General features: G+C 35.7%; 1 protein-coding gene across 2 annotated transcripts; it reads right to left on the reverse strand.

The window, feature by feature from the left end:
* Positions 1 to 1,829: 1,829 nt before the first annotated feature.
* si:ch73-173p19.2 lies at positions 1,830 to 25,959 on the reverse strand. Of its 2 annotated transcripts, XR_015525245.1 has the most exons (21): positions 25,747 to 25,959; positions 23,955 to 24,033; positions 23,259 to 23,356; positions 22,516 to 22,644; positions 21,223 to 21,344; positions 20,581 to 20,707; positions 19,890 to 19,972; positions 18,741 to 18,834; positions 18,444 to 18,656; positions 16,887 to 17,037; positions 14,859 to 14,992; positions 14,581 to 14,741; positions 14,409 to 14,502; positions 12,971 to 13,089; positions 10,864 to 11,071; positions 10,675 to 10,782; positions 8,406 to 8,483; positions 7,812 to 7,929; positions 5,738 to 6,159; positions 4,858 to 5,677; positions 3,868 to 4,613 (listed from the first exon to the last, which is right to left on the reverse strand). XR_015525245.1 is itself a non-coding variant. In XM_087309876.1 (20 exons), the coding sequence occupies exons 1-20, from the start codon at positions 25,864 to 25,866 to the stop codon at positions 3,690 to 3,692; spliced, it is 2,496 nt and encodes an 831-aa protein (XP_087166002.1). In that variant the 5' UTR covers positions 25,867 to 25,951; the 3' UTR covers positions 1,830 to 3,689. The 2 variants fall into 2 exon arrangements, 1 of the variants encoding a protein (XP_087166002.1); XM_087309876.1 differs by lacking the exons at positions 3,868 to 4,613; positions 4,858 to 5,677 and adding an exon at positions 1,830 to 3,777 and having other exon boundaries at positions 5,988 to 6,159; positions 25,747 to 25,951.
* Positions 25,960 to 26,448: the final 489 nt, after the last annotated feature.

The raw sequence follows: 26,448 nt of genomic DNA on the forward strand, positions 1-26,448 counted from the left end.
CAGCAATTTGTCTGTTTTTTACAAAAAAAATTGACGTATTATTTACAGTGTTTTTTCCTGTTTTTTAAGTACATTTAAAATTACGTAAAATTAAAGTAATAAATTGTAATTGCTTGCTCTGTAAAGAAATAAAAATAAATCGTAAAAAAAGGTCAAATGACTGGCAGCTACGGCTGCCAAACAAAATCCATAAAATTAAGGTAAAATTTCTTTGTTGCAAAAAATAAGAAATCTACAGATATTTTCATTAAAATGTTTACAGAGAAACACTGTTATTTTAAAGACTTTTCCTAGATTATTACGATCAAATCCATTTAATAAAGTAACACGCTAAGAGTGCTCACATACACCTGTTCCAGATTCCGCTGATTGCACACACACAGTTGGAGGACTGTTATGAACTGATTACATGCACTTTAAAAGCAGCACAGACGCACGCACCAATTGCTTAGTCTTGTTATACTGCTACTGTGAACATTATGACGCGTTTCTCTTCTTTTGCCTTGCTTTGTTTGTTAATTGTTTAAGTTGTTTGCTGCCAGGACTGATCATTTGCTTGTTAATTGACCATGACTCTGGATTCACTGCATACATCTGTATGCAGTTTGCCCCTGTGTTGACCCGCTTGCCTGACCATCTCTGTGTAATAAACCTGCATTTGAATCTGCACTTCTTTGTCAGCGTGCCCTCCACGTTACAGTTCCATTTAATTTAAGATTTGGAACTGAATCATTTCACACAACTTAAACCTCTACATGTTTTAAAGTAATACTATTCAATAAAATGTAATGTTATAGTTGTGAGAATTTTAATCAGTTGTATCTCGTTTGATGTTTTTCCAAACTTTTTTGATCCAAAATAAAACTGTTAAATTACGACCAAGAGCATGTCTTGGCATTTTATTAAAGGCGTTAAATTGTAAAAAAAAAAATTAAATAACATTGTTTTTTCTTGAACCTTTAGTGCAGTCACTTTATTGATGGTGTTCGATCATAATAATTTAGGAAAAGTCTGTAAAATAACAGTGTTTCTCTGTAAAACTCTTATTGTGTTACTTTATTAAATGGATTTGATCGGAATAATCTAGGAAAAGTCTGTAAAATAACAATGTTTTTCTGTAAATATTTTAATGAAAATATCTGTAGATTTATTATTTTTTGCACTTTATTTAAACAAAGAAATTTTGCCGTAATTTTATGGTTTTTGTTTGGCAGCCGTAGCTGCCAGTCATTTGACCTTTTTTTTACGATTTATTTTTTTACAGTGTACACATAGAGGTAAAGTTGGTTTTATATTCGCACATTCAGACTTTCTCCTTAATAATATAATTTCATAAAAATATTATTTGCAAACTCTAAATAGCGAAATATTAGCAACAGCCAATGACTATCAATATACAACATTATTCACAGTCAAATAAACAGTGCTAATGTTGTTTTCAAGTCACACTTGCAGGTTATTTCAGACCGAATATTCAAAGTGCCGTGGCAAACAATATAGATAGTGTGTCACAAGTTGTTATTGAATGAATGTGTGAATATAAAACTAAGTTTACCTTAATAAACTTTCACGTTGCATTCTTAGCATTCAGTGTCAGCAGTTTAATTAACCATATTTAACTGTTTTTGCTGAAATCATTTCTGCAATCAAAAACGAGTGATGTGTATGATTCAGCATAGCGTGAACTGACCTGATATGACATGAGAACTGCAGAGTCAAGCATTTCTAATTAGCTCTTCACTTCATTCAGCTCCCATTTAGCCAAAGACGTCTGCAGTCGGTATTAAAGCAGTGTGTGGTGTATGGTAAAAGTTAAGTTTTCTATTTTTGGACTCGAATTCGGCATCCTACCGCAAAACACGACATCTTTCCCATTGTAGCCTGCCTGTTTTTTGCAACCGGGGACCCGTGTGACGTCATGTGTGACGTAGGTTGGTAATTGGTTTATTAAGTTGTTTGGGGACTTTAATTATGACGTCAAAGTTGCAGAGCTTACCGGATGTATAAATTGCGTGTAGTAATGAATGAAAACAAAGTATGGAATGCTCGGTGAAACACGGTAAAAGGGGCACAGGTATACGGTTGCTTCACGGATTCCTCCTTCATGAGTTATAGCTCCTGGTTTGGAGGAAAAATAAGGTAATTTGGTTTATTTGTTAAAGATGTTTAATTGTTGATGTTGGCTTAGTGTTAAGTTTTTAGGATTTATTTGTGTTTGTTGTTTGTTTATTTTCTCTCTAGTTCTTACGGTGATTCATGATGAAATAATGCGAACTAATTCTATGGAGTGTGACCAATAAATGAATCGTGAACCATCTGTGAACGACTTAGTCATCTTTTAACCAGGAAGCTACACTATGCATTCTGTTAGGTTAATCGTGAGTAAAGTAATATATCATATTACACATGAAAAACTCAAAGTTAATCTTACATTTTGATTTAAAAAACCCAAATAAATCAGACCAAAACACTTTAACGTGGGCATTTGACAAAAAGATGATCAGTTGATTCGATACTTGAGTTACAAAAGACATCATTTGAGTTAGGATTACCACATTTAGATACAGTCTGTGGGGTAGATATTGTGTAACACTTTGTTGGGAACTGAATTTGTAAGGTAAGTTTTTTTTTTTCCAATTAAATTGATCTATTAGAGAATTCCAAAGACATTTTCTTTGACTGAAACACATTTCTTATATTTTTGTTGCTACATTTCATTTTAGGCGGTAAATACATTCAGTCTTTTACTTCCTGCCCTTCATCTGAATTTGGATCATCACAAGAACCATGTGATTGCAAACAACTTATACTGTTACAAAACTACCCTGCTGCCTACCTAATAATAACCATTTTTGCTATTACTTTGTATAGTTAGGGTGCTTTCACACCTGTGAATCGATTCAGTTGTTCCGAAACAGAGATAACGAATGTTACATTATTGCTATTTGCTCTTAGAGCGGTTCGCTTTCACACTGAAGTTTCTAATCAGACCAAAAGAGCTAAAACAAGTCACGTGCGAGTAAACTCTCCTCACATTGGTCAGAGTGTCAGGGTTTATTTTGCAGCGTCCCGCTCAGCTGTCAGGAGAGGTGGTGGTTTGGTGGTGATTGACAGGGTGCATGCGCGACGTGTCTGAGAAGAGATTCGGTGGGGAGGAGTGAGAAGGGTGCTCGACGATGCCTATTTGAGGACCGGGAGGGAGACGCGAGATTACTGGGAGATCATCACTTGTTTGCGGGCATTCGGAGACTCGCGAAACTTCCCGCCATACTCATAATTCTCTCTTCATATAGCTGTATGCCTATTACATATCCAAAAAACACTGTGATATAACCGCGCTCGGATCGGATCGCTTTCTCACTGCAATCGAACCGCTCCAGGGTTCGTTTCAATCAAGCCGAGACCACCTCATTCAAGCGATCTCGGAACGATTACTTTTCCGCGGAACAGAGCGCAATGGCCCTGTTCACATATGCCAAACGAACCGCGCTAACTGGGCAAACGAGACAGGTTCCGAAACAAAAGTGTAGGTGTGAAAGCACCCTTCGTTAACTTACTTGAAGTATATAACACAAAACATTTTAACTATATTTAAATCAGGCCAAAAAGCTTGCATTTATAATATAAAATATGCACTTCTTGAATTCAATATTTACAGTAAAACCCCAAGATACCATGTATAATAACTGTTACTGCTCTGTTTTTAACAGGCTGTCAAAGGACAAGGGTGTGAACTTGTATCCGGACCCCTCGTAAAACTTGTTCTGAAATTCAACCCTGAAAACAAACACATAAAACACGTAAAACTTTCATCTGATCTGCATCTGTATCGCTTTGTGCTGTTCTTTTAATGGTTGAGCATGCTTTGTGTGCAGATCAAACTTTTATTACTGTTTTATTACTGTGTGTTACATTCATGATGTGGTAAAACACTATTAATACTAAACTTGGACACAAATCAAGTACAGGGACATTTGACTTTTCAGCCAGATACGGAATATCTCAACTTTAATAGATTAAATATAGACAGACAAACATGCCGTGTCAAAGGTCACAAACAAGTCAAATACCTTCACTAACATGCAGCTTACGATGATCAAGGTGCAAGGTTGCTATATTTATGCTAACACTTACTGATTCTTCAATGTTAAAGTGTGTCCTCGTGCTATTTTTAAAGCCTTTTTAAAAAGTTTGCATCCATTTAAGGCCCAAAAACACTCATTTTCTGATTGCTCATTTAAGATAGCCCTACTATCCTGATTGGTCAGATGGCCCTACTTTCATCTGACTGATCAGGTAAGATATCCTTACTTTTTTTGATTGATCAGATGGGCTTACTTTGATCGGATCGCTCAGGTAACATAGCCCTACTCTGCTCTGATTGGTCAGATGGATTTACTTTGATCTGATCTCTCAGGTAACATAGCCCTACTCTGCTCTGATTGGTCAGATGGATTTACTTTGATCTGATATCTCAGGTAACATAGCACTACTGTGCTCTGATTGGTCAGATGGATTTACTTTGATCTGATCTCTCATGTAACATAGCACCCTACTCTGCTCTGATTGGTCAGATGGAATTACTTTGATCGGATCGCTCAGGTAACATAGCCCTACTCTGCTCTGATTGGTCAGATGGACTTGCTTTGATCTGATTAGTCAAGTAAGACAGTGCTGCCCTGCTCTGATTGGTCAGGTATACTTACTTTGATGTGAGAGCTCAGGTAACATAGCCCTACTCTGCTTTGATTGGTCAAATAGCCCTACTTTGATCTGACTGGTCAGGTAAGATATCCTTACTCTGTTTTGATTGGTCAAATAGATTTACTTGGATCTGATTGCTTATTTAGGATACACTTACTCTGCTCTCATTGGTAAGATGGATTGCTTTAATCTGATTAATCAGGTAATATACCCCTACTCTCTTTTGATTGGTCAGATCGCCTTACTTTGATCTGACTGGTCAGATAGGATATCCTTACACTGTTTTGATTCGTCAGATGGACTTACTGATCTGATTTATTAGGTGAGATAGATGTTCTCTGTTCTGTTTGGTCGGATGGACTTGCTTTGATCCAATTAGTCAGGTGAGATATCCTTACTCTGCTTTGATTGGTCAGAGAGATTTACTAAGATCTGATTGGTCAGTTAAGATAGCCCAACTCTGCCTTGATTGGTCAGATTGACTTTCTTTGATCCAATTAGTCAGGTAAGATGTCCTTACTCTGCTTTGATTGGTCAGATAGGTTTTCTTAGATCTGATTGTTCAGGTAAGATAGCCCTACTCTGCTCTGATTGGTCAGATGGGCTTACTTTGATCTGCCAAATAATATATCCTTGCTTTGCTCTGATTAGTCAAATTTCCCTACAGTGATCTTACAGGTAGTATTTCTTTACTCTGTTTTAATTGGTCAGGTAAGAAAGCCCCACTCTGCTCTGTTTGGCCAGATGGCCGCACTTTAATCTGATTGGTCAGGTTAGTTAAAATAGCCCAACTATGCTCTGCTCAGATTGCCCTACTTTACTCTGACTGGTCAGGTAAGATATCCTTACTCTTGTTTTGATTGGTCAGATGGAGTTACTTAAATCTGATTTATCAGGTAAAATAATCCTACTCTGCTCTGATTGGCCAGATGGAATTACTTTGATCTGACTGGTCAGGTAAAATAGTCCTACTCTGCTCAGATTGGCCAGATGGAATTACTTTGATCTGACTGGTCAGGTAAAATAGTCCTACTCTGCTCAGATTGGTCCAATAGACTTACTTTAATCTGATTTGTTCAGGTAAACTAGCCCCACTCTGCTCTGGTTTGTCAGATGGACTTACTTTAATTTGATTGGTTAGGCAAGACAGCCCTACTCTGTTCTAACTGGCAGATGGCTCTATTATGCTTCATTACACGCTGCATAAGACATCAAACGAGAACAGATGCACCGTTAAATGAAGTCTCATACTAGTTGTTCATATACCATGTGTTAGGTCTTACCAGTGTAGTCGTAAAGCATGCAGAAATGCAGACAGGCCCTCCATTACCAGAAGAACAGTGACGGTGAGAACGGCGAAAGCAGCAAAGAGCAGCGCCAGCATGAGTGAGCCCAAACCGAAGGAAAGTTTCAAACCCGCCTGAAGCACCATCCGCCAAAGAACCTCCGACAGCTCTGAAAACAGAACAACACACACTTTGATTTTACTTTTCAATTTACTCCAGTGTCTTTTTTAAGAGACAGTTCAAATAAAAGGAATATTTGGTCAATGCACTGTAAAAAATGCTGGGTTCCACACAATTCCTTTAATGATTAAGATAACTTTTACAAATTGAAGTGGATTGAACATGAAACAAGCAAAGATGCAGTAGGAGATTGTCTTCAGAAACATTTTTTGTAGTGCTGGTTGAAAGTCTCTTCACAGTCCAATAGTAATGATTACAGTAAATGATCTAAATGTGTTTATATGTATTTTTATATTCTAGGTAAAGCATAAAACTAAAAAATGTTCATCCAATTAAATAGAGTCGGACCGAGATCTCCCATAATTCCGATAAGCAGCTCAGACTGTCCGTCAGCAAATGTAGATTCGGACTTCTGCGAATCTGTTCACGCAGATCCACCATTCACTCGTGCCTGTCTGCATAAGCGGCCGCGCGGTCACGAGACAGACCGGGAGAAATCAAATGCTGAATTGAAACTTTTAAAAACCTGAATCCATATTGGAGTTCCTTTAGCACACTGGAGGAAGAACGTCACCATGGCTGAAGTATTACTGTTAGAGAGGTAATGTTCTGTTTTAAACTATTTTAGTCAGGCTAAGCTTATGTTAGACTGTGTTGTTATGAATGACTTATATGCACAGGCGTGTTGTTCAGCCACTGAAATCTCCCGGTGGAAGATTGATGTGATTATTTTCAGTTTCATAAGGTTCTTTGACAGCATCCATAATGTAGATTTTTATTTAGTTTAACAACAAAACATCAGTAAATAGCACTATTCCGCCTAACCTGCTTTATTGAGCTGAAGTTGCTTTTATATTCACATTGGGTCATTTTTGAACAATGATAGCCTTCCTAAACTGTTTATCATGCTACTCTGAATATTCGCTCTGAAATAGCATGTAAGTGTGGCTAAGTAATAAATGTAATTCCTGCACGGCACTGGCTAAACACTAACTAACTGGCGAATGACATGAGCTAGTGGGTTGTCTGTCTGCTGTTGTGACGCGGTGCGCACGCTCGCGATTTCAGGGGGTGTGGCTTTGAATCACAGTCCCTCCTCGCCGTCTAAAGATAATATGCTAAGCGGTTAGCATTTTGGCAGATCACCTACTGCACCTTTAAGTTCTTCCCCCAAAAACTCAAGAACAGCTCATTTTTTTAAGTAAGTAGATTGAACAAGCAGCACAATTTTTGTTGTTGAGGTGTATTTACTTAATTGATATCTATGTCAGATAGTGTTTCAGTCCAAGAGAGATTTATACGAAACCACTAGGTGTTTTTCAACCAAACATTTGACATTTTTTATGCATTTTAGCAGTTCATTTACTCAACATCTGCATTTTGGGGCTCTGAATCATAATCGTTATCATCTCTGTGGCTGTGCAAACCACAAAACTCTAATTTTTGTGTTTTCTATTTGTGTTTTCGTTGTGAGGATTTGCAACATATATGTGCTGTCCAACCGGCAAAGATGTTTTTTTTTATTTGCTTGTGGTTTTTCTATTTGCATGTGTTTTTATTTAATTGGAGTGCATTCAACTCTCTCGGAAACCATATTTTTGGGTGAACTGCCCCTTTAAACTGAAGTGTGACAGGACAAACCTGCATGAGCCAGGCTGAGTGCCCAAAGCCGCAGATACGAGGCTGTGTTGGAGATGCAGCCCAAGCAGTACTCGATAGTGTGAATGGCCTGATATACGAAAACATCCCCCATGCTTACCTTAAGAAAAACAACATTGATCTTATTGGTTGAACAGCATACAGGTAGTTCACATATGGACATTTGAAGAATTTGTATTTCAAGCTATAACAGGATCCCACTTTATATTAAGTGGCCTTAACACTATGAGTGGTACTTACACTGGAATTAATCATTTGTTACAGTATACTTATTGTGTAAATACATGTTATGATTGATTAAATACCTGCCTGTAATTACATCTGTAATTAATTTCTGTAAATACATCTTTATTTGCACTGTTGTCATCCCTTACACCACCCTTAAACCCACTCATACCACCATAACTGTCTCGACCCCACCTCAAGAGCACCACAAGTGTACTGCAATACATCATGAGCACAGTAAGTAAATTGTTTTGATGCAAGTACATAGTGGTTAAGGACACTTAATATAAAGTGGGACCCATACCAGTATTCAGAGTGTTTCAATTAAGCTTTCATATAGCTAGAGCTTACCGTTTCATCTTTCTGATGACGCGCGAATGACGAACGTTTATCTGTACACTGCTGATCATCCAGACTGTTTCCAAAAACCTGCGTAAAGACCTAGTTAGTTACAATCCTTTTAACTATTTTTCATTTTATTTATATTGTCATATGTGGCCAATGAATGCACAGTAGAAAAGTTTCCCTGTACAGTTAAATTCTTTCTTTAATTTCCACAACAGATTGCTATTAATATAGCACACAAAATGAAGTGCAATAATGCAAACTGTTGTGCAAACTACAAAATATAGTCATAATAAAATAATTTAATCTTTGAATTAAAAATTTTGAAATGATAAAATCTAAAGGCATAGTTTGCCCAAAAATGTAAATTCTGCAATCTCTCTTAATGATTTTATCTTCATATACATGTTATATTTCCAACTCAGGCTCATTCTGAGAATGTACCTCTATATACATTTCTGGAGACCCCAAAATACGTCCCAGGAGCTACGTTTTTTTGCAGTTGAGTTTTCGCGAATCCACGAGAGGCCTCTGTGTATGCCTTTTTATGATCTCAAATTTCTCTCGGGAGTGTTATTCGCGCCTGCTGTTCTCACGTAAACCCACCAGAGGCTGCTGTGACTGACTGAACGATCGACTGACCCACCCTCCTCTTTCCCTAAACCCAACCAATTTTAATGACTGACCTGGCGACCCACTTCCCTAAACCCAACCAACAATTGTCAATCCAGAAAAAGAAAAGCCCTCATCTGATTTTTTTTACCAAATTTTCAGATTTTACCACGTTCTCCCCCTGTTTGTACTTGTTTGTTTTATTTTTTTATCTTTTGTTGTCGTCTTACCTGCTTTCTGGAACCGTTCTTCAGCCCCCGTCGTCGTGGTCAACTTCTCTCTGCGTTTCAAGTCTGTCGACGTACATGGCAAGCTAACAAGACAAACTGGTCACAGCGGGAAAGCTGTCCATTCAACGGTAAGCGGTCAGCTGGTAAGCGCGAAAAGATGCCGCCCCGTAGCGTTCGTTAAAAAAATTAAATGTCATTATACATACCTCTGGCTACATAATTTGCGATCTCCAGAAATGTACAGAGAGTTGCGTTTTCAGAAAGAGCCTATGTTGTATATTTTAATTATTAAAGCTTATTTTGATATACTTGACATACTATTAAAGTTTTTAGTAGCTAATATATAGATTCTAATATTTTATAATATTATATATTTTTTTATTTTATTTGCTATAATCATTTCTATAATTTCTGTTAATGTTTTATTTCTATATTATGCATTAATTTTTATTTTATTTAAGGTTTTAGTAATTTAGCATTTTTCAATATCTATATTTTAATGTGTAATATTTATATAGTTTTTAATTTGAGTTTTAGTAATTTTTGCGTGTTAACGCCAAACCCCAAATACTTACCTCACTCACCAGCAAAGGTCCTCCTCTCCTGACAGTCCCAAGTTTTGATTTAGCCTACTACAAGTTCCAGAACCCCATGCTGAACTCTGATTAGCAGTACCTGAAAGCTATCTGGCATCAAATAAATACATGTGTTTCAATTACTTAGTGCAAAGTTTTGTTTTGCTTGTCCCCATTTATTGTGTTCCTCTGATGCTGCCTTGGATTGATTTCCTGGATTTTGGATTGTTAGCTGCCTGCCCTTTGAACTGTGCTCTATTACCGTCTGCTTTCTGCCTTCCCATGACCCACGCCTGTCTTTGGTTTACGAATGTCTGCTGCATGCCCTGACCCTAGCATGTATTTACATTTGTTCTTGCATATCTACAACAGATCAGTGGAAGTTTACCATCCTTTTACCATCCTGTATTATAAAAAGCTGCAAATGTATCATCAGCCTTCAGTTTTATCATTATTACATGTACACAATGTCCTCAAAAGTGGAAAATGGACACACACCATTGGTTTTCAAGTACTAGCTCATGCCGTTATTCATTCATTTTCTTGTCGGCTTAGTCCTTTTATTAATCCGGGGTCGCCACAGCGGAATGAACCGCCAACTTATCCAGCAAGTTTTTACGCAGCGGATGCCCTTCCAGCCGCAACCCATCTCTGGGAAACACACACACACTCATACACTACGAACAATTTAGCCTACCCAATTCACCTGTACCGCATGTCTTTGGACTGTGGGGGAAACCGGAGCACCCGGAGTGCTCATGCCATTAGACTACACATAATTTTTTTATAAACATTAATACCTTTTAGTTAAAATCCCTCTGTAAAAAAGCTACTGATATTGGTAAATTAGTCTCCCACCTGATGTCTGGTTTTCATACGGCTTCTGTAGATGAGAAAAGGTTTCACCAGCAGCAGTACAGGAACCATCAGCACAGCCGTCACAACCAAGCAGATCTGAACAGCTTTCTGGAGAGAATTACAACCTGTAATGCTGAGAACTTTGACTGTGAATGGCCAGGAGTTAAAAAAAAAAACATAAATCCAAACCTGTCCTCCATACAGAAGCTTGTGGTCAGGCTGGTAATCGAACAGCATCATGCTGATGAAGAGCAGCAGAATACTGGGAGCCATTTCAGAGCTAAGGCTGACGCTCCACTTGTAGAGGATGAGGAAGATCAGATATCCAAAGAGACACAGCATGAAGACAAGCTGAGGGACAAACTGAAGCAAAATGTCCTGGAACTTTCGGAAATGTCTGTTAAAAGGAAATGGAAAAGATGATTTTAAAGGGATAGTTCAGTGGATGCCCTTCCAGCCGCAACCTGGTACTGGGAACACCCATACACTCTCATATTCACACACACTCATTCACTACGGCCAATTTAGTTCATCCAATTCACCTATGGCTCACGTCTTTGGACTGTAAGTGAAATCAGAGCACCCGGTGGAAACCCACGCCAACATGGGGAGAACATACAAACTCCACACAGAAATGCCAATTGACCCAGCTGGGACTCGAACGAGCAACCTTCTTGCTGTGAGGCGCCAGTGCTAACCACTGAGCCACCGACTGTCCCAACAGGAGTTATTCATTATATTAGAAACACCGTTTCTGAATGAACTCAAATGACTTTTCTGTAGTCATGAATTTTCTTCTTTGACTAATCATTACTTTTGTTTTGATATATAAGAAGAAATCATTATTTCATGATTTTTGTATATGCAGCATTTGTTATTTGGGATTGTCTAAGGGCCTACTCACACTATGCCATCTGTACCGTGCCCAGGCCCGTTTCCCGGATCATTTGAGAAGTGTGAGTGCGCTGAATCGCGCTCAAGCACGGTTCACTTGGCCGGCCCTGGCCCCGTTGGAAGAGGTGTGCCTGAGCGCGGATCACTTGGGCTTTGGCGCGGTACACTTGTGTGTGAGTGCAAAACGCGCCAAAGCCCGAAACTGAAAGCGAGACGTGACTTTTAAGGGCCTGTTTTATATGGATTTATTAATCATTCTTACTGTTTAGTGATCGCAAATCACTGAACGCAAAGTGATCTGCCGTAGTTTATTGAAGACGCAAACCCCTCACTGCACGACAGCTGCGCGCCTTCAGCAGACCTCTTCATTCCTGCAGCACGAGAGCTTTAGGATTGTTTATGAGCGCCAAAAGTGGCGGATCTGTCCATTAAAATATCTGACTGCGTGTCACCGCATCCCTAAGGACTGTTTGGCGAAATATTTGACTGCATGTCACTACATAACAAACGACTGAAAGGATATAACTAGAGAAATCTCCACTGTGCTACTGGGTGAGAGCGTATGGCAAGCCGTTTTAGCATTTAAACCTTGTTCTGACTCCATAAATATATTTAGATATATCTCTAATTGTATTTTGACTAGTCATAATTATAATTCGACTAGTCAGATTGGAAATATCTGCAAATATATTATGACTGACTAGTCATATTCCTCTATTGACTTCCATTGAAAAATATTTGCAGATATCTCTAAGTTTTGACTAGTCACAATTGTAATTAGAGATATCTCCAAATGAATTTTGACTAGTCAAAAATCCAATTCAAGATATCTACAACTGTAATTCGACTATTAATAAATTAATTAGAGATATCTTCAAAAATATTTGTAAATATCTCTAAATATGACGAATTAAAGATATCTCCAAATGTATTATGACTAGTAAAAACTCAGTTAGAGATATCTCTAATTACAATTGTGACTAGTCAAAACTCATTTAGAGATATCTGCAAATATTTTTCAATGGAAGTTTATGGAGGAATATGACTAGTCATAATTTATTTGCAGATATCTCCAATCTGATTTCGTACTAGTACAATAGTAATTGCAGATATCTCTAATTGTTATTCTGACTAGTCGAATTATAATTAGGACTAGTCAAAATATAATTAGAGATATCTCTAAATATATTTATGGAGTCAGAACAAAGATTTAAATGCTAAAAAGGCTTGCCATAGAGAGCGCTTCTCACTGAAAAGAGCAGCAGCGATGACGTAAGCGTGCCGAGGCCCGATATGGTGTGAGCGCGGGTCGTCGGGGGAGACGGGAGGGGGGACAAGCGTGCTTTGGCCCGGTTCGAGGCAACTGTACCTAGTGTGAGTACGGCCTTATAAAAATACTTACAGAAAGTTGACCAAACTCAGGGTCACTCCAAACAGCATATGAGCCACACCCAAGATGACAGACATTTTCATCTTAAAGGAGTTGAGAAAGGACAGCTTATTTGATGCTATATTCCAAATCTAAAATCAAAATGAAAGGAAAAAGGGGTATGTTATGATGCATTTAGGCGTAATGAATAATGTTATAATGTTTTAACAGCCAAGGTTTACACAAACTTAAATATGAAAGCTAACAGTCTGCTAAAACAAAACCTCACAATATTCATTCATTCATTTTCTTCTTGGCTTAGTCCCTTTATTAATCAGGGGTCGCCACAGCGGAATCAACCGCCAACTTATCCAGCATATGTTTCAGGCAGCGGATGGGCTTCCAGCTGCAACCCATCACTGCGAAACACCCACACGCTCTCATTCACACACATACACTACCCAATTCCCCTGTATCGCATGTCTTTGGACTGTGGGGAAAACCCACACAAACGCAGGGAGAACATGCAAACTCCACACATAAATGCCAACTGATCCAGCAGAGGCTCGAACCAGCGATCTTGCTGTGAGACGACAGCACTACCTACTGCGCCACCGCGTCACCCACCTCACAATATTATTATTGAAATTCATTAATTTTCTTGTCGGCTTAGACCCTTTATTAATCCGGGGTCGCCACAGCGGAATGAACCACCAACTTATCCAGCAGGTTTTTACGCAGCAGATGCCCTTCCAGCCGCAACCCATCTCTGGGAAACAAACATTCACACGGGCGTCAGCGTCAACACTTCCCATTCGCTTTGAATGGGTGTAGTCAGGCATTGCCGAACTGCATTGTGGATCCGTCGGTGCCGCTTCAAAGGCATTGAGAAGTTAGGACTAGCTCAACATTTCAAGCACAGACAGAAGCATCAGCCAATCAGATCGCTGTATGCAAATACACCAGCTAGACAGTGGCCTATTGCTGACTGAATTTCATTGGCTGACGCTGCTATGACGATCACGTCAGCCCCAACTTCAGACACGCCTTCAGTCAAGCGTTGACGTTGAGGCCCCGTGTGAGTGGGGCGATAGAGTTTTGAATTTGCCGCTGTGCTGACACAGGCATTTCTCACTCCACCCTTTTTGAAAAGAGGGCGGGAACACAAGCTTATTTGAATTTAAAGCGACAGTGACTCAAACAGCACAATTTGGGCCAAAGAGTTATAAAAAATGATTTGTGCGGTGTTTTGAGATTAAACTTCACATACACACACTAGGGACATCAGAGAGTTGTTTTACGTTTTATTAAAAGGGACAAAATAGGTATTTAACACAATTTTGGAAAAACTTTCTGATCCTATTCATATGCTGACTACTATATTTATCTAATTCTAAACATAAATTACGTCAAAAGTAAAAGAGAAAAAAGTGTAACCAAGTATTGGCCTAAAATGTTTGTATGCACTAACCGGGTCAATTCCAAACACATACGGATGACCAGAAAAAACTCCAGGCACAAACGGGTTCAGCTGAAGATGGTGATGATCGTGCAGTGTTTCATTTCTAAGATACAAGGAAAAAACTGATTAAAATGGAATATAGACCACTTTAAATCTGAAAGTGTCCATCTTACATACGTACTGCCAAGACCCGTGAGGGTGAAACATGGGCCGAACACACCAGGAAGAACCGAAAATGTTGAAGGACTTGGAGAAGCAGTCGTTATAAATGAGCCCAGTGTATATGGAAAACAATCCCATGAGCAAAATAATGAAACGCCCACCGACCAGGACATCTGTAAGCTGAGAGGGAAAAGAAATGAATGAAAAAATAAGCCAAAATACGCTTTTGAGACTCTAAGCAGGGTTAAAATTGGCATGTCGATGCAAATAAACACTGTTGCCGATGCCATGCAATACCTCGTTTTTCCATTTTCTTATATAGTCGGCCTGTGTGATGAGCCAGACAGAAAACAGTGCCATGAGCAGACCGTGACCACAGTCTCCAAACATCACCGCAAACAAGAAGGGGAAGGTTATGATAGTGTATGGAGCTGAGGAAATACAGTAAATGCATGATTACATAGTAATAAGTTTACTTCATTATATATGTAATATTTTAATGTTGTGTGCGTGGTGTGTGCAATATGCAATATACTCTGTAAAAAATGCAGGGTTTCCACAAAATTCCTTCATGTTGTCCAAAAGTAAATCAGTTAGGCTACCTTAATCGCTTTTACTAATTTAAGTGGATTGAACATAAAGCAATTAGGTTGTCCCTCACAAAAAACTGAAGAATTGTGTTAGTTGAACTCAATAATAAGTAGTTTAAACAAGCAGCAGATATATTTTAGGAGTGTATAAAACAGTAATAAAACAAATCCAATACTATTTAATGTAATATATTATATAAATAAATGTATTTAATTCTTTATTGCTCACTCTCACATATAAGTGTGTGTGTGTGTGTGTGTATGTGTATGTATGTGTGTGTGTTTGTGGCAATAAACCATTATAAAACAGAAAATAATAGTCGAAAAAATCCAGAGAAACTGGAATTGTTTTGATGTTTTCCTAATCTGTATAAATATTTTATTTAATTATTTATATTTATTTATTTATTTATTTATTTAGAATTAAATTTATTTTATTTTTTTATTTCTGTTTATTTATTTTTTAAATAAAATTTATTGAATTTTTATTTATTTATTTTATTTGTATTTATTTGTATTCATTTATTCATTCATTCATTCATTTTCTTGTCAGCTTAGTCCCATTATTAAGCCGGGGTCGCCACAGCAGAATGAACCGCCAACTTATCCAGCACGTTTTTACACAGTGGATGCCCTTCCAGCCGCAACCCATCTCTGGGAAATATCCACACACTCATTCACACACACACATACACTACGGACAATTTAGCCTACCCAATTCACCTGTACCACGTCATTGAACTGTGGTGGAAACCGGAGCACCTGGAGATACCCACGCAAACACAGGGAGAACATGCAAACTCCACACAGAAACGCCAACTGGCTCGATCCAGCGACCTTCTTGCTGTGAGGCGACGGCACTACCTTCTGCACCACTGCTTCGCCCTATTACTTTATTTTAATTTTTAATTCAATTTATTATTCTTATTTTATTTATTTTTTAATTTTTTTTATAAATTTTTTTTATTATATTTGTCATTTTTGTTTTCATTTAAAAAAACATTAACATTTTTTTTATTTATTTATATATAAGAATGAATGTATGTATGATACAGTAATGATATAGAAGACTACAGCGCTCCAACCAATCACCTGGGTTGATCTCCTGATAGGATACGAACCATCAATAATAGCCTGGAATACTTCAGTAAATAATTTTTATTTTATTATTTACTTATATATATATATATATATATGTATTTTTAATTTAATTTATTTTTATTTTATAAATTTATTATATATATAAAGCAGACTCCTAATTGATTTAATTTTTCTTCGATATGATTACAGTAAATAACAATTGACTAGATATTTTTCAAGACACTTCTATACAGCTTAAATTGACATTTAAAGGCTTAACTAGGTTAATTAGGTTAACTAGGCAGGTTAGGTTAATTTGGCAAGTATAACAATGGTTTGTTCTGTCGACTATCGAAAAAAAACAAAGCTTAAAGGGGCTAATAATTTTGACCTCAAAATGGCTTTTAAAAAATTAAAAACTGCTTTTATTTTAGCCGAAATAAAACAAATTAGACTTTCTCCAGAAGAAACAATATTATCAGGCATACTTTGAAAATGTCCTTGCTCTGTTAAACATCATTTGGGAAATATTTAAAAAAGAAAAAAAATCAAAGGGGGGCTAATAATTCTGACTTCAACTGTATATCTCAAACAGAAGAATGAATGTATGTGATGCAGTAGTGATATAGAAGACCACAGTGCTCCAGCCAATCACCTGGGTTAATCTCCTGATAGGTTCCGACCCCATAGGCATCAATAATAGCCTGGAATCCTTCAGTAAATGAGTTGGTTCTGTTGAAAGTAGGAGGAGTCTGCTTGGTTTGAATGCGATTCAGAACTGGAGTCACACTGGAACCACTTTGCTCCTAAAAGAAAAATCCAGCAAACATGAGAAACCTGCATGATATGAGGAAATAATAAATCCAAACTGATCACATTACAGGGATAGTTCACCAAAATAATCATAAATTACTCACCTTCACTAGTTACAAACCTTTTTGAGTTTCATTCATCTGAAACCTGTAACCATTGACTTCTACTCTGTTTTTCCTATGGACGTCAATGGTTACAGGTTCAGCTTTCTTCAAAATATCTGCTTTAGTGTTCAGAAGAAAAAAACTCAAAAAGGTTTATAACCACTTGTGTGAGTAAATAGTGATGGGCACATTGTTCAGAATTGAAATAACGCCATTAATGTGTTTAGATGCCTGAATACTTTGATTAAAATCTGCGTATGCCACTTATGTTAATATGCTAAGCTTACTGCAATTCAAAGCTTAATCAGATTTTTAATATTGAATTATTGCATTTACAGTTGAAGTCAAATTTCCCAAATTATGTTTAACAGAGCAAAAAAAAAATCACAGTATTTTTCACAGTAAATTAAAAGCACTTTTACATTTTTTAAAAACCATTTAAAGGTCAGTATTATTTAGGGGGGATTGACCACCCCGGCTGGGCCAGTTGGCGTTTCTGTGTGGAGTTTTGTGTGGAGTTTGCATGTTCTCCCCGTGTTGGCGTGGGTTTCCTCCGGTGGCTCTGGTTTCCCCCACAGTCCAAAGGCATGCGCTATAGGTGAATTGGATGAATTAAAGTTGCCGTAGTGTATGAGTGTGTGTGTGAATGAGAGTGTGTATGGGTGTTTCCCAGTGCTGGGTTGCGGCTGGAAGGGCACTCGCTGTGTAAAACATATACCAGAATAGCTGACGGTTCATTTTGCTGTGGCGAACCCTGATAAATAAGGGAATAAGTCAAAGAAAAAATTCATGAATAATAATTCATTCATTTTCTTGTCGGCTTAGTCCCTTTATTAATTTGTTGTCGCCACAGCGGAATGAACCACCAACTTATCCAGCAAGTTTTTACGCAGCGGATGCCATTCCAGCTGCAACCCATCTCTGGGAAACATCCACACACACACTCATACACTACGGACAATTTAGCCTACCCAGTTCACCTGTACCGCATGTCTTTGGACTGTGGGGGAAACCGGAGCACCCTGAGGAAACCCACGCGAACGCAGGGAGAACATGCAAACTCCACACAGAAACGCCAACTGAGCTGAGGCTCGAACCAGCGACCTTCTTGCTGTGAGGCGACAGCACTACCTACTGCGCCACTGCTTCGCCTCTAATGAATAATAAATAAGATGTAATTTAAATAAATACTGAAGCATGTATTACACAAACTAACATTACCAAAAAAATTGATCCCCCCAACCATCAATGTATAATTTTCCCCCTGCACACTAATCGTATACAAATACACGTACTGATCCCTTAATGAGTGCGTTTTGAACTACAGTGAGATCTGACACCGGACACCAGATCTCTGCAACGATCAGCTTCTGTGTGATGTCTATGTTGCAGAGATTGAGTGTGTAGTAAATGGCCTTCATCTTCTTGACTTTACTGCCCCACTCCTGCACGTGCTCCGCCGCTCGGCTCAAAACTCCAGCACGATACTCTTCTGTTCTTCTCAGGACCTTCAGGAGAAACACAAACATTCACAACATTTATCTTTGAAGGTTGCTTCCCGATAAAATATGAAAAATATCGATTTGACTGACCAGTCGGAGATCTTCCATTCGTGTCATTATGCTGTTGCTCATCTCCTTGCGTTCGTATAAAGTTTTGGGGCACGAGTACAAGCTGGCACGAAACCTGTTTGTCAAAGGATTTTACAGAATGTAAATCTAAACATCAAGCTAATGCAAATATACTGTACTAAAATTACAGCCATTAATAAATATACATGTTACACTACAACTGGGTCGTTCTAAAAATACGATTGTGATTGGGATTAAAATATTATTTAAAATACTCCACATGAATATACAGTTGAAGTCATAATTATTAGCCCCCATGAATATTTTTTTCCCCCAATTTCAGTTTAACGGAAATAATTTTTTTCACTCATTTCTCAACATAATAGTTTTAATAACTCATTTCTACTTTTATCTTTGCCATGATGACAGCACACAATATTTTACCAGATATTTTACTATATAATAGTATTCAGCTTAAAGTGACATTTAAAGGCTTAACTAGGTAAATTAGGCAGGTTAGGGGAATTAGGCAAGGTATTGTATAACGATGGTTTGTTCTGTAAACTATCAAACTAAAATATTGCTTAAGGGGGCTAATAATATAGATTATAAAATTATTTTAAAAATTTAAAACTGCTTTTATTCTAGCCGAAATAAAACAAATAAGACTTTCTCTAGAAGAAACAATATTATTGGAAATACTGTGAAAATATCTTGTTCTGTAGATAAAGAAACAGTCAACTAAACCAAATAAGACAACGTTTAATGTTTTGCATGTTTTTAATTTAACCCATACAAGTGAAAAAAGTACTTTCCAGGTACTTTCAGAGTAAGAAGAGGGTGGCAATATGTCCAAGTACTTATTTTCTAATAATCTTGAAAGAACTGCTATGAAGTTAATTAAAAAGTGTCAGTTATATTTTTGTATAGTTTTATTTTTTATGCAATCAAATACAACACAATAAATAACATAATACAAAAATAAAACACCAAAAACTAATAAAACTGTATTTAAATACCATTCGCTTTAGAAGGAGAAAATTGCATTGCAATAAATAAAATAAGAGAAATATAGAAATAAAAACTTTACCACCCTCAGATTTATTGAAAGAAAAATAAATTGAGATTAATGAAAAAAACATTAATAAAAAAATCAACAGAGTCTCTCACCCTTCACAAACTTTTCTGATCTTTTCTCGCACATGATCTCCTTGGACAAATATAATGAACGCATCTTTCTTCACAGCTCCCCGCTGTTTAAAATAAACACATTTTTAAACTACATTAGACTGTAATTTTTATTAACAATAGATATTTACAGATATTGACTTAAAAGTCTGCCTGAAAGTTTTGATTAAACTGTTTAACCCACTTATTTGAGTCTCAATATATTTTTTTTTTACCTATTAGTGTGCAATGTAAAATAAAACGTTAAAAATAGACTATTTAATTGAGTACGTATCATGACTTTAAATATTGCTGTTTATTAAATAAAAGAAATTGCCTTATTTATTCTAAATTATTCATCCTTTTGCATTAAAATTATGTTTAAGGTATTCTTTAATCAAAATAATTTTCCCTCCTTTTTAACATCTCTCTCTGATTGGTGTTTACTGGTACAAGGGGCGGGACATGTCAGTCATTCAATTCACAACAGACAATCAAGTCCCACACCTTGTACCAGTAAACACCAATCAGAAAAGAGATGTTAAAAGGGAATTTAATTAAAGAAAACCTTCAAATATGTAATGCACCAGGATGAATAATTTTAATATAAATAATGCAAAATGAATTTAAAAAAGAAATAAGAATTGTAGATTTATTTTATGGTAAATACAAAGTAAGAGTAGGATGCTCTTACCACTGCTTCAAGTTCTTCTGTGGTCTGTATCTCTGCATGCCGAAGGACAAAATTGCCATGAAAAAGTCGCCAGAGAACCTTTTCAAAGGCAGGAAATCTTTCTTGTTTGATAACACCTGCAATAAAGCTTAAAACATGTACAGACATGACATTAATTTTAAAAGCTTAGTTCACCCAAAAATAAAAACTCAGTCAATTAGGTTAATTAGGATGGTGTCGCTAAGCAAGTTAGGTTAATTAGGCAAGCCATTGGACAACAGTTGTTTATTTCATCAGTCAATATATATATATCAGTATATATATATATATATATATATATATATATATATATATATATATATATATATATATATATATATATATATATATATATATATATATATATATATATCAGTTTTTATTTAATTATTTAATTTATTTTTATTCAAGCCAAACTAAATGAAATAAGACTTTCTCCATAAGACATACATAAAAGAAAATAATGTTAAACATCACTTGTGAAATAATTATTTCATTTATTCATTCATTTGTTCTAACTATATACCGTTGACATCAAAATGATTTGTTATAAAAGGGATGCTGCAAAATATTTTCTAGCTGGTAGATTCTCATTCTAGGATGCAAGCAGAATGTAAGAGATACCCTAGATGTAGAGGCCCAGAGGTGCTGGAGCTGCTGTTTCTGCGGCTGGTAATGAATGATGAAATGGTCATCGACACCGAGTCATAAGACGAAGCCTCAGAGAAGGTCAGCAGAGACTCGGCCTAAATAACAAGCAATTGTAAATTCATACCCTTGTGATCACATAAAAAAATCATATGGGTTTGTAATGGCACATTATATATTAATAGAGTCAATAAATATTCAGACAGTTAATATATACACTACTGGTCAACAGTTTGGGGTCAGTAGAATTTTTAAAAGTTTTAAAAATGTTAATGCGCTATAAAATAACTGTTCAAAGGTAGTTTATAATTTAATTATTTATTCCAGTGATTTAATGATGAACTTTCAGCTTCATTACTCCAGTCACATGCTCCTTCAGAAATATTAATTAATATTATTATTATTATTATTATTATTATTATTATTATTATTATTAATGGTAATAGTAATAAAAGCCTTAATGGCTGAAGTAATAATTTCATTTCAAACAATATACAATAAGTAGTACAGAAATGTTTAATAAATAAGTATTTAACATTTTTTTTTTTTACATTTAATAAATGCCACCTTGATGAACAGAATAACTTTAACATAAATTATTATTAATAGTGAAAAAACTGACTCCAAACTTTTGACCAGTAATGTATATTGTAAATAAAACCTTTAATTATTAAGTTAGAAAGTTTAACTACTAAAATCATTTAAACCAAAATTAAGATTAAAAAAAATGAATACAATATATAATTACATTATACATTTTTGAGTAATTATTAAAGGGGACCTATTATGCAAAAATCACTTTTATAAGGGGTTTAAACACAGTTGTTTAAAAGTTTAACTTAATTAAATTTTTTTTTACTTTTTATAATTACACTTGATAAAAACAGTCTGCAGAAACTCATTGATTGACATTCTCCCTTTGTACATGTCATCAGAGTGAGAAAGCCCCGTGATGCACCTTAGCAAAGAATGTTATTCTTGTTTTTAAATCTGACACATAGGCATTTGTAGCTCCGCCCTCTTTTAAAAACAGCAAAATCTCATTTGAATTTAAAGCAACAGTCACCAAAATGGCACAATTACATCAAAGCTTAAAAGGGTCAGTTTCAAAGAGTTATAAAACATTATTTGTGGGATATTTTGAGCTGAAACTTCACATACAAACTTTAAGGACATCTGAGACTTCTTTTACATCTTGTGGAAAGGGGCATAATAGGTTTCCTTTAAAACAACCAACTAAACATGCCGAGAAATAAAATAAATTTTTACCTCTTCAAAGAAGTCTTCGGTCATCCTCAGCAGAGAGTCAATGTCCATCAGCTCGATCAGGTTCTGTCTGAGTGTGTCATGATTATGGTTGATTTCTCGCAGCTCCTGCTCCAACTTCTCAAATGTAGACTAAAGTTGTAATTAAAGGGAAACATTACATCACAATAACATACTGAATGTCTCGCTGTGTATCAAACTGTGTTAAAACAGGGAACTGTAAGAGCAAAAGGGCTTGGCCATTCATGATCAAGTATTTTATATTAGAGAGCTGCAAAGGGAAGAAAAGAAGCGAACAGATTCCTGAGGTACCCCATATACCAGGGGTCACCAATCTCGGTCCTGGAGGGCCGGTGTCCCTGCAGGGTTTAGCTCCAACTTGCCTCAACACAGCTGCCTGGATGTTTTAAGTATACCTAGTAAGACCTTGATTAGCTTGTTCAGGTGTGTTTGATTAGGGTTGAAGCTAAAATCTGTAGGGCACCGGCCCTCCAGGAACAAGTTTGGTGACCACTGCCATATACTGTATATTGTTTGCTTCAAATCAAATGTTTTAATTCTCCAATTCTCCTCATAGCTTGTTGGTTTGGTACCATAATTTTTTTTTTTTGAATCCCTATTGGAAGAATGAATTGAAAAATATCTTACAGAATCAGTGCTGCTGACAAGCGGGCAAAAGCGGAGCTAACACACACACACACACTATTTGAAACAATATAAATGCAAAATTAAAAGTGATGTTTTACCTCTAGCTCCAGCACGTCTCTAGCACATGGAACCATCTCCTTCTCCTTTGTTGCAGTAATTACAATGTTAGATTTCACCATCTCCTTCTCAAGATACCCTGAATGATGTACAGTTTCAAGACAAAACAGTCGGACGATTATAGTAAAGGTTCATGTCATAAAATAAAAGTGTAATCAAAGTTTTATTGCTACATCACAACTACATAGAAATATTTGCAATATTAAAACTTATATATGACAATATTAAGCATTTCCAACATGAAAAATACTATAGTAGTTTAGTAAAAAAAAAAGGTTCATGAATTAAAAGTGTAATCAAAGTTTTACGGCTAGATCACCTTAATAATAAGAGACTTTGCAATATTTAAATGTATAATATCAAAATTAACTATTTCCAATATGAAAAAAATATATAGTAATTTATGGTAAATATAGAGTTTTTGAACCATACTATTGTACAGTACTTGTATTATTTTGCTGTGGTAATTCTGCAGTTGCTGTGATAACAAGAGCTCTAGTAATATAAGCAAATACTGTACTAGATTTTCTACAAATAGGTATATATACTACAATATACCACACTGTGATAAAAAACTAAAGCATCCTGCAGTATTTATTTATTATCAGTTCATGACATTAAACTGATGACAAATTAGAGCGGTTAAAATAGAATTGTGCATCAGAAAAAAACCTTACTCAAAATCCTCTCCATTTGTTCACATTTCTTCACCTCCTTCACAAATCGCCTCTGAAATGCTGTCGCACAAGGATTCAGCTAGAAGATCATATGAAAACAAATGAGTGTGGGTTGTGCCTTAATATTAACGAGAAACAAAATCAAAGTATTATTGTTAAGAAGGAATATTATTAGCAAAACGTTTTTTATGTAAAACCACTAACTAAATATCATTCTTTCTTCCGCCAGAAAAATAGTTCCTGACCAAGTCTTTAGCTAAAACAGCGCGAGTTTTTAACTGTCGTTTAACAATGTAAATCGATCATAGTTTCAGAATCCTACCTAAACACAAAAAAAAAATTAATAAATTATAATTATTTATCTCTCTAAATGAATGGTACACTTACTCACACGATGAAGAACGGCACGCGGGCTCGAAAAAATTATAAAAATAATAATACGCCAGCAGGGGTCACTTATTCATCTAAATGTAGGCTACATAACTTTTCATCTCATTCTGCTGTGTTAATATTGATTAATTCGTTCAGCCTGTGTTGTGAAATCAAATTCTGTGTCAGCTAGGTTCAACATGAACTTAAAACCTCGTACTGTATAAAAATAATAAATAAGGAATTGACTGTGAGGCCCAATAAAACATGTAGGCTATTTAAAATGGAAAGTCTAAATAATTTGAACCTTCACATACCCAAATTCAAAGCCTTTCAATAATAAAAATATACTCCATCACAGATGTTCTAATTGTTTGGTAATGATTTTAATGGGATCCATGTTTTTTTTCCAGCAAGGATCAGATTGTGGAGTTCCTTACTTTAAACATTTTAAACATCAAATTCATATTCTCTTCCAAATATCTGTATTTTCTTAGAAAATATATTTGACAGATATATTTCAAATGCTTTTAAAGTATATTATCAAAATAAAAAAAGGAAAATATATTAAATAAACTTTAACAATAAATAAACTTTACAATACATTTTAGCAAATATACAAATATAATATTATATAGGCCTATAATATATATTTCATAGCTATTCTATATTATATATAGGTAAAGTCAGAATTATTAGCTCCCCTGTTTATTTTTTTCCCAAATTTCTGTTTCACGGAGAGAGGATTTTTTTCAGCACATCTCTAATAACTCATTTCTAATAACTGATTTATTTTATCTTTGCCATGATGGCAGTAAATAATATTTTACTAGATATTTTTCAAGACACTTATACAGCTTAAAGTGATATTTAAAGGATTAACTAAGTTAATTAGGTTAGCAGGTTAGGGTAATTAGGCAAGTTATTGTGGTTTGTTCTGTAGACAGTGAAAAAAATTAAACGGGCTTATTATTTTGACCTTAAAATGTTTTGTTTTTTTAATTGCTTTTATTCTAGCCAAAATAAAACAAATAAGACTTTCTCCAGAAGAAAAAATATTATCAGACATACTGTGAAAATTTCCTTGCTCTGTTAAACATCATTTGGGAAATATTTAAAAATGAAAAAATAAATAAATAAATCAAAGGGGGGCTAATAATTCTGACTTCAACTGTATATCCATGTAGCTTAAAGCAGACTATATTTAAAAAAATCCATACAGTTTTGTAGACAATCTGACAAATAAATCTTTCATCACAACATTAAAAATAAACAGTAGCTATTGACACAACTGAAGGCCTAACAATGCTCAAACACATTTTCAGCAGTCATTTTGTTCAGCAACTTGTCGTCACAGATGCAGAATAAATAACATAAGCTATCATTACAGTAATAATCATATACAAGGAGTTCATATACTCACATCTTTAAACTGAACCAGTCCAAGATGTCCGAGTTCATTGATGCAGTTGTGGGCCGATTCAGTCTGAAGAAACAGCTGAACGAGGCACATCTCCTCACTACGAAATAAACAACTCATCATTAAAGGGTTTTGCTCACTGAATATTTTTTTTGTATAAATGGACACAGCTGAGCAATGAGCGTCTGGTTTGTGGTCTATTAAATGTCTGTGTGTCAGATCAATAGTGTACTTGTGTGTCCTCTGGATCAATATAGTATAGAGCAGCTGGAGCATCAGCAGCTCATTATGATCAACACAACTGGAGCACGAAATACAGGCTGATATATATAACAGACAAAAAATCTAATATATTCCAAAAGCCAACATTAAAAAAGGAGGAGGGGGGGGGGTGTTGTTTTATATTTAATTATGAGGTGTAAATACAGTACATTTAGTTATAGTTTAGTTTAAAATCTCATTTAATTTCAAGAGCCAGCCTGGTCACAATTGTGGTTCTTTTTCCAGTAAAAGTGCACATTTAGCAGTTATTACTCATTTTGTATTTAATTATAAGGTGTTATTATTGTACATAATTTAATTTAACTAATTTTTGCTTGATTAGATTGTTGGCTGGTGTCACAATGTGCATGTTTTACATGCACTGAACATTACTTTTTTATTTAAACTGTAAGCTCTCTGTTAAAAATGTTAATTTGAAAAAAT

This window comes from Danio rerio, chromosome 24, assembly GCF_052040795.2.
Source record: "Danio rerio strain M-AB ecotype USA chromosome 24, GRCz13ab, whole genome shotgun sequence".
Lineage (NCBI taxonomy): Eukaryota > Metazoa > Chordata > Actinopteri > Cypriniformes > Danionidae > Danio > Danio rerio.

What these genes read in the sequence shown, in the direction of transcription:
- si:ch73-173p19.2 (XM_087309876.1), bottom strand. Translation starts at nt 25,866, where the DNA reads ATGATGAGTTGTTTATTTCGTAGTGAGGAGATGTGCCTCGTTCAGCTG. An exon ending in ATCAGAAAAGTTTGTGAAGG is followed by an intron (nt 18,835 to 19,889) that starts GTGAGAGACTCT and finishes TTTGACAAACAG; the next exon opens with GTTTCGTGCCAGCTTGTACT. An exon ending in ATGTGTTTGGAATTGACCCG is followed by an intron (nt 13,090 to 14,408) that starts GTTAGTGCATAC and finishes TTTTGATTTTAG; the next exon opens with ATTTGGAATATAGCATCAAA.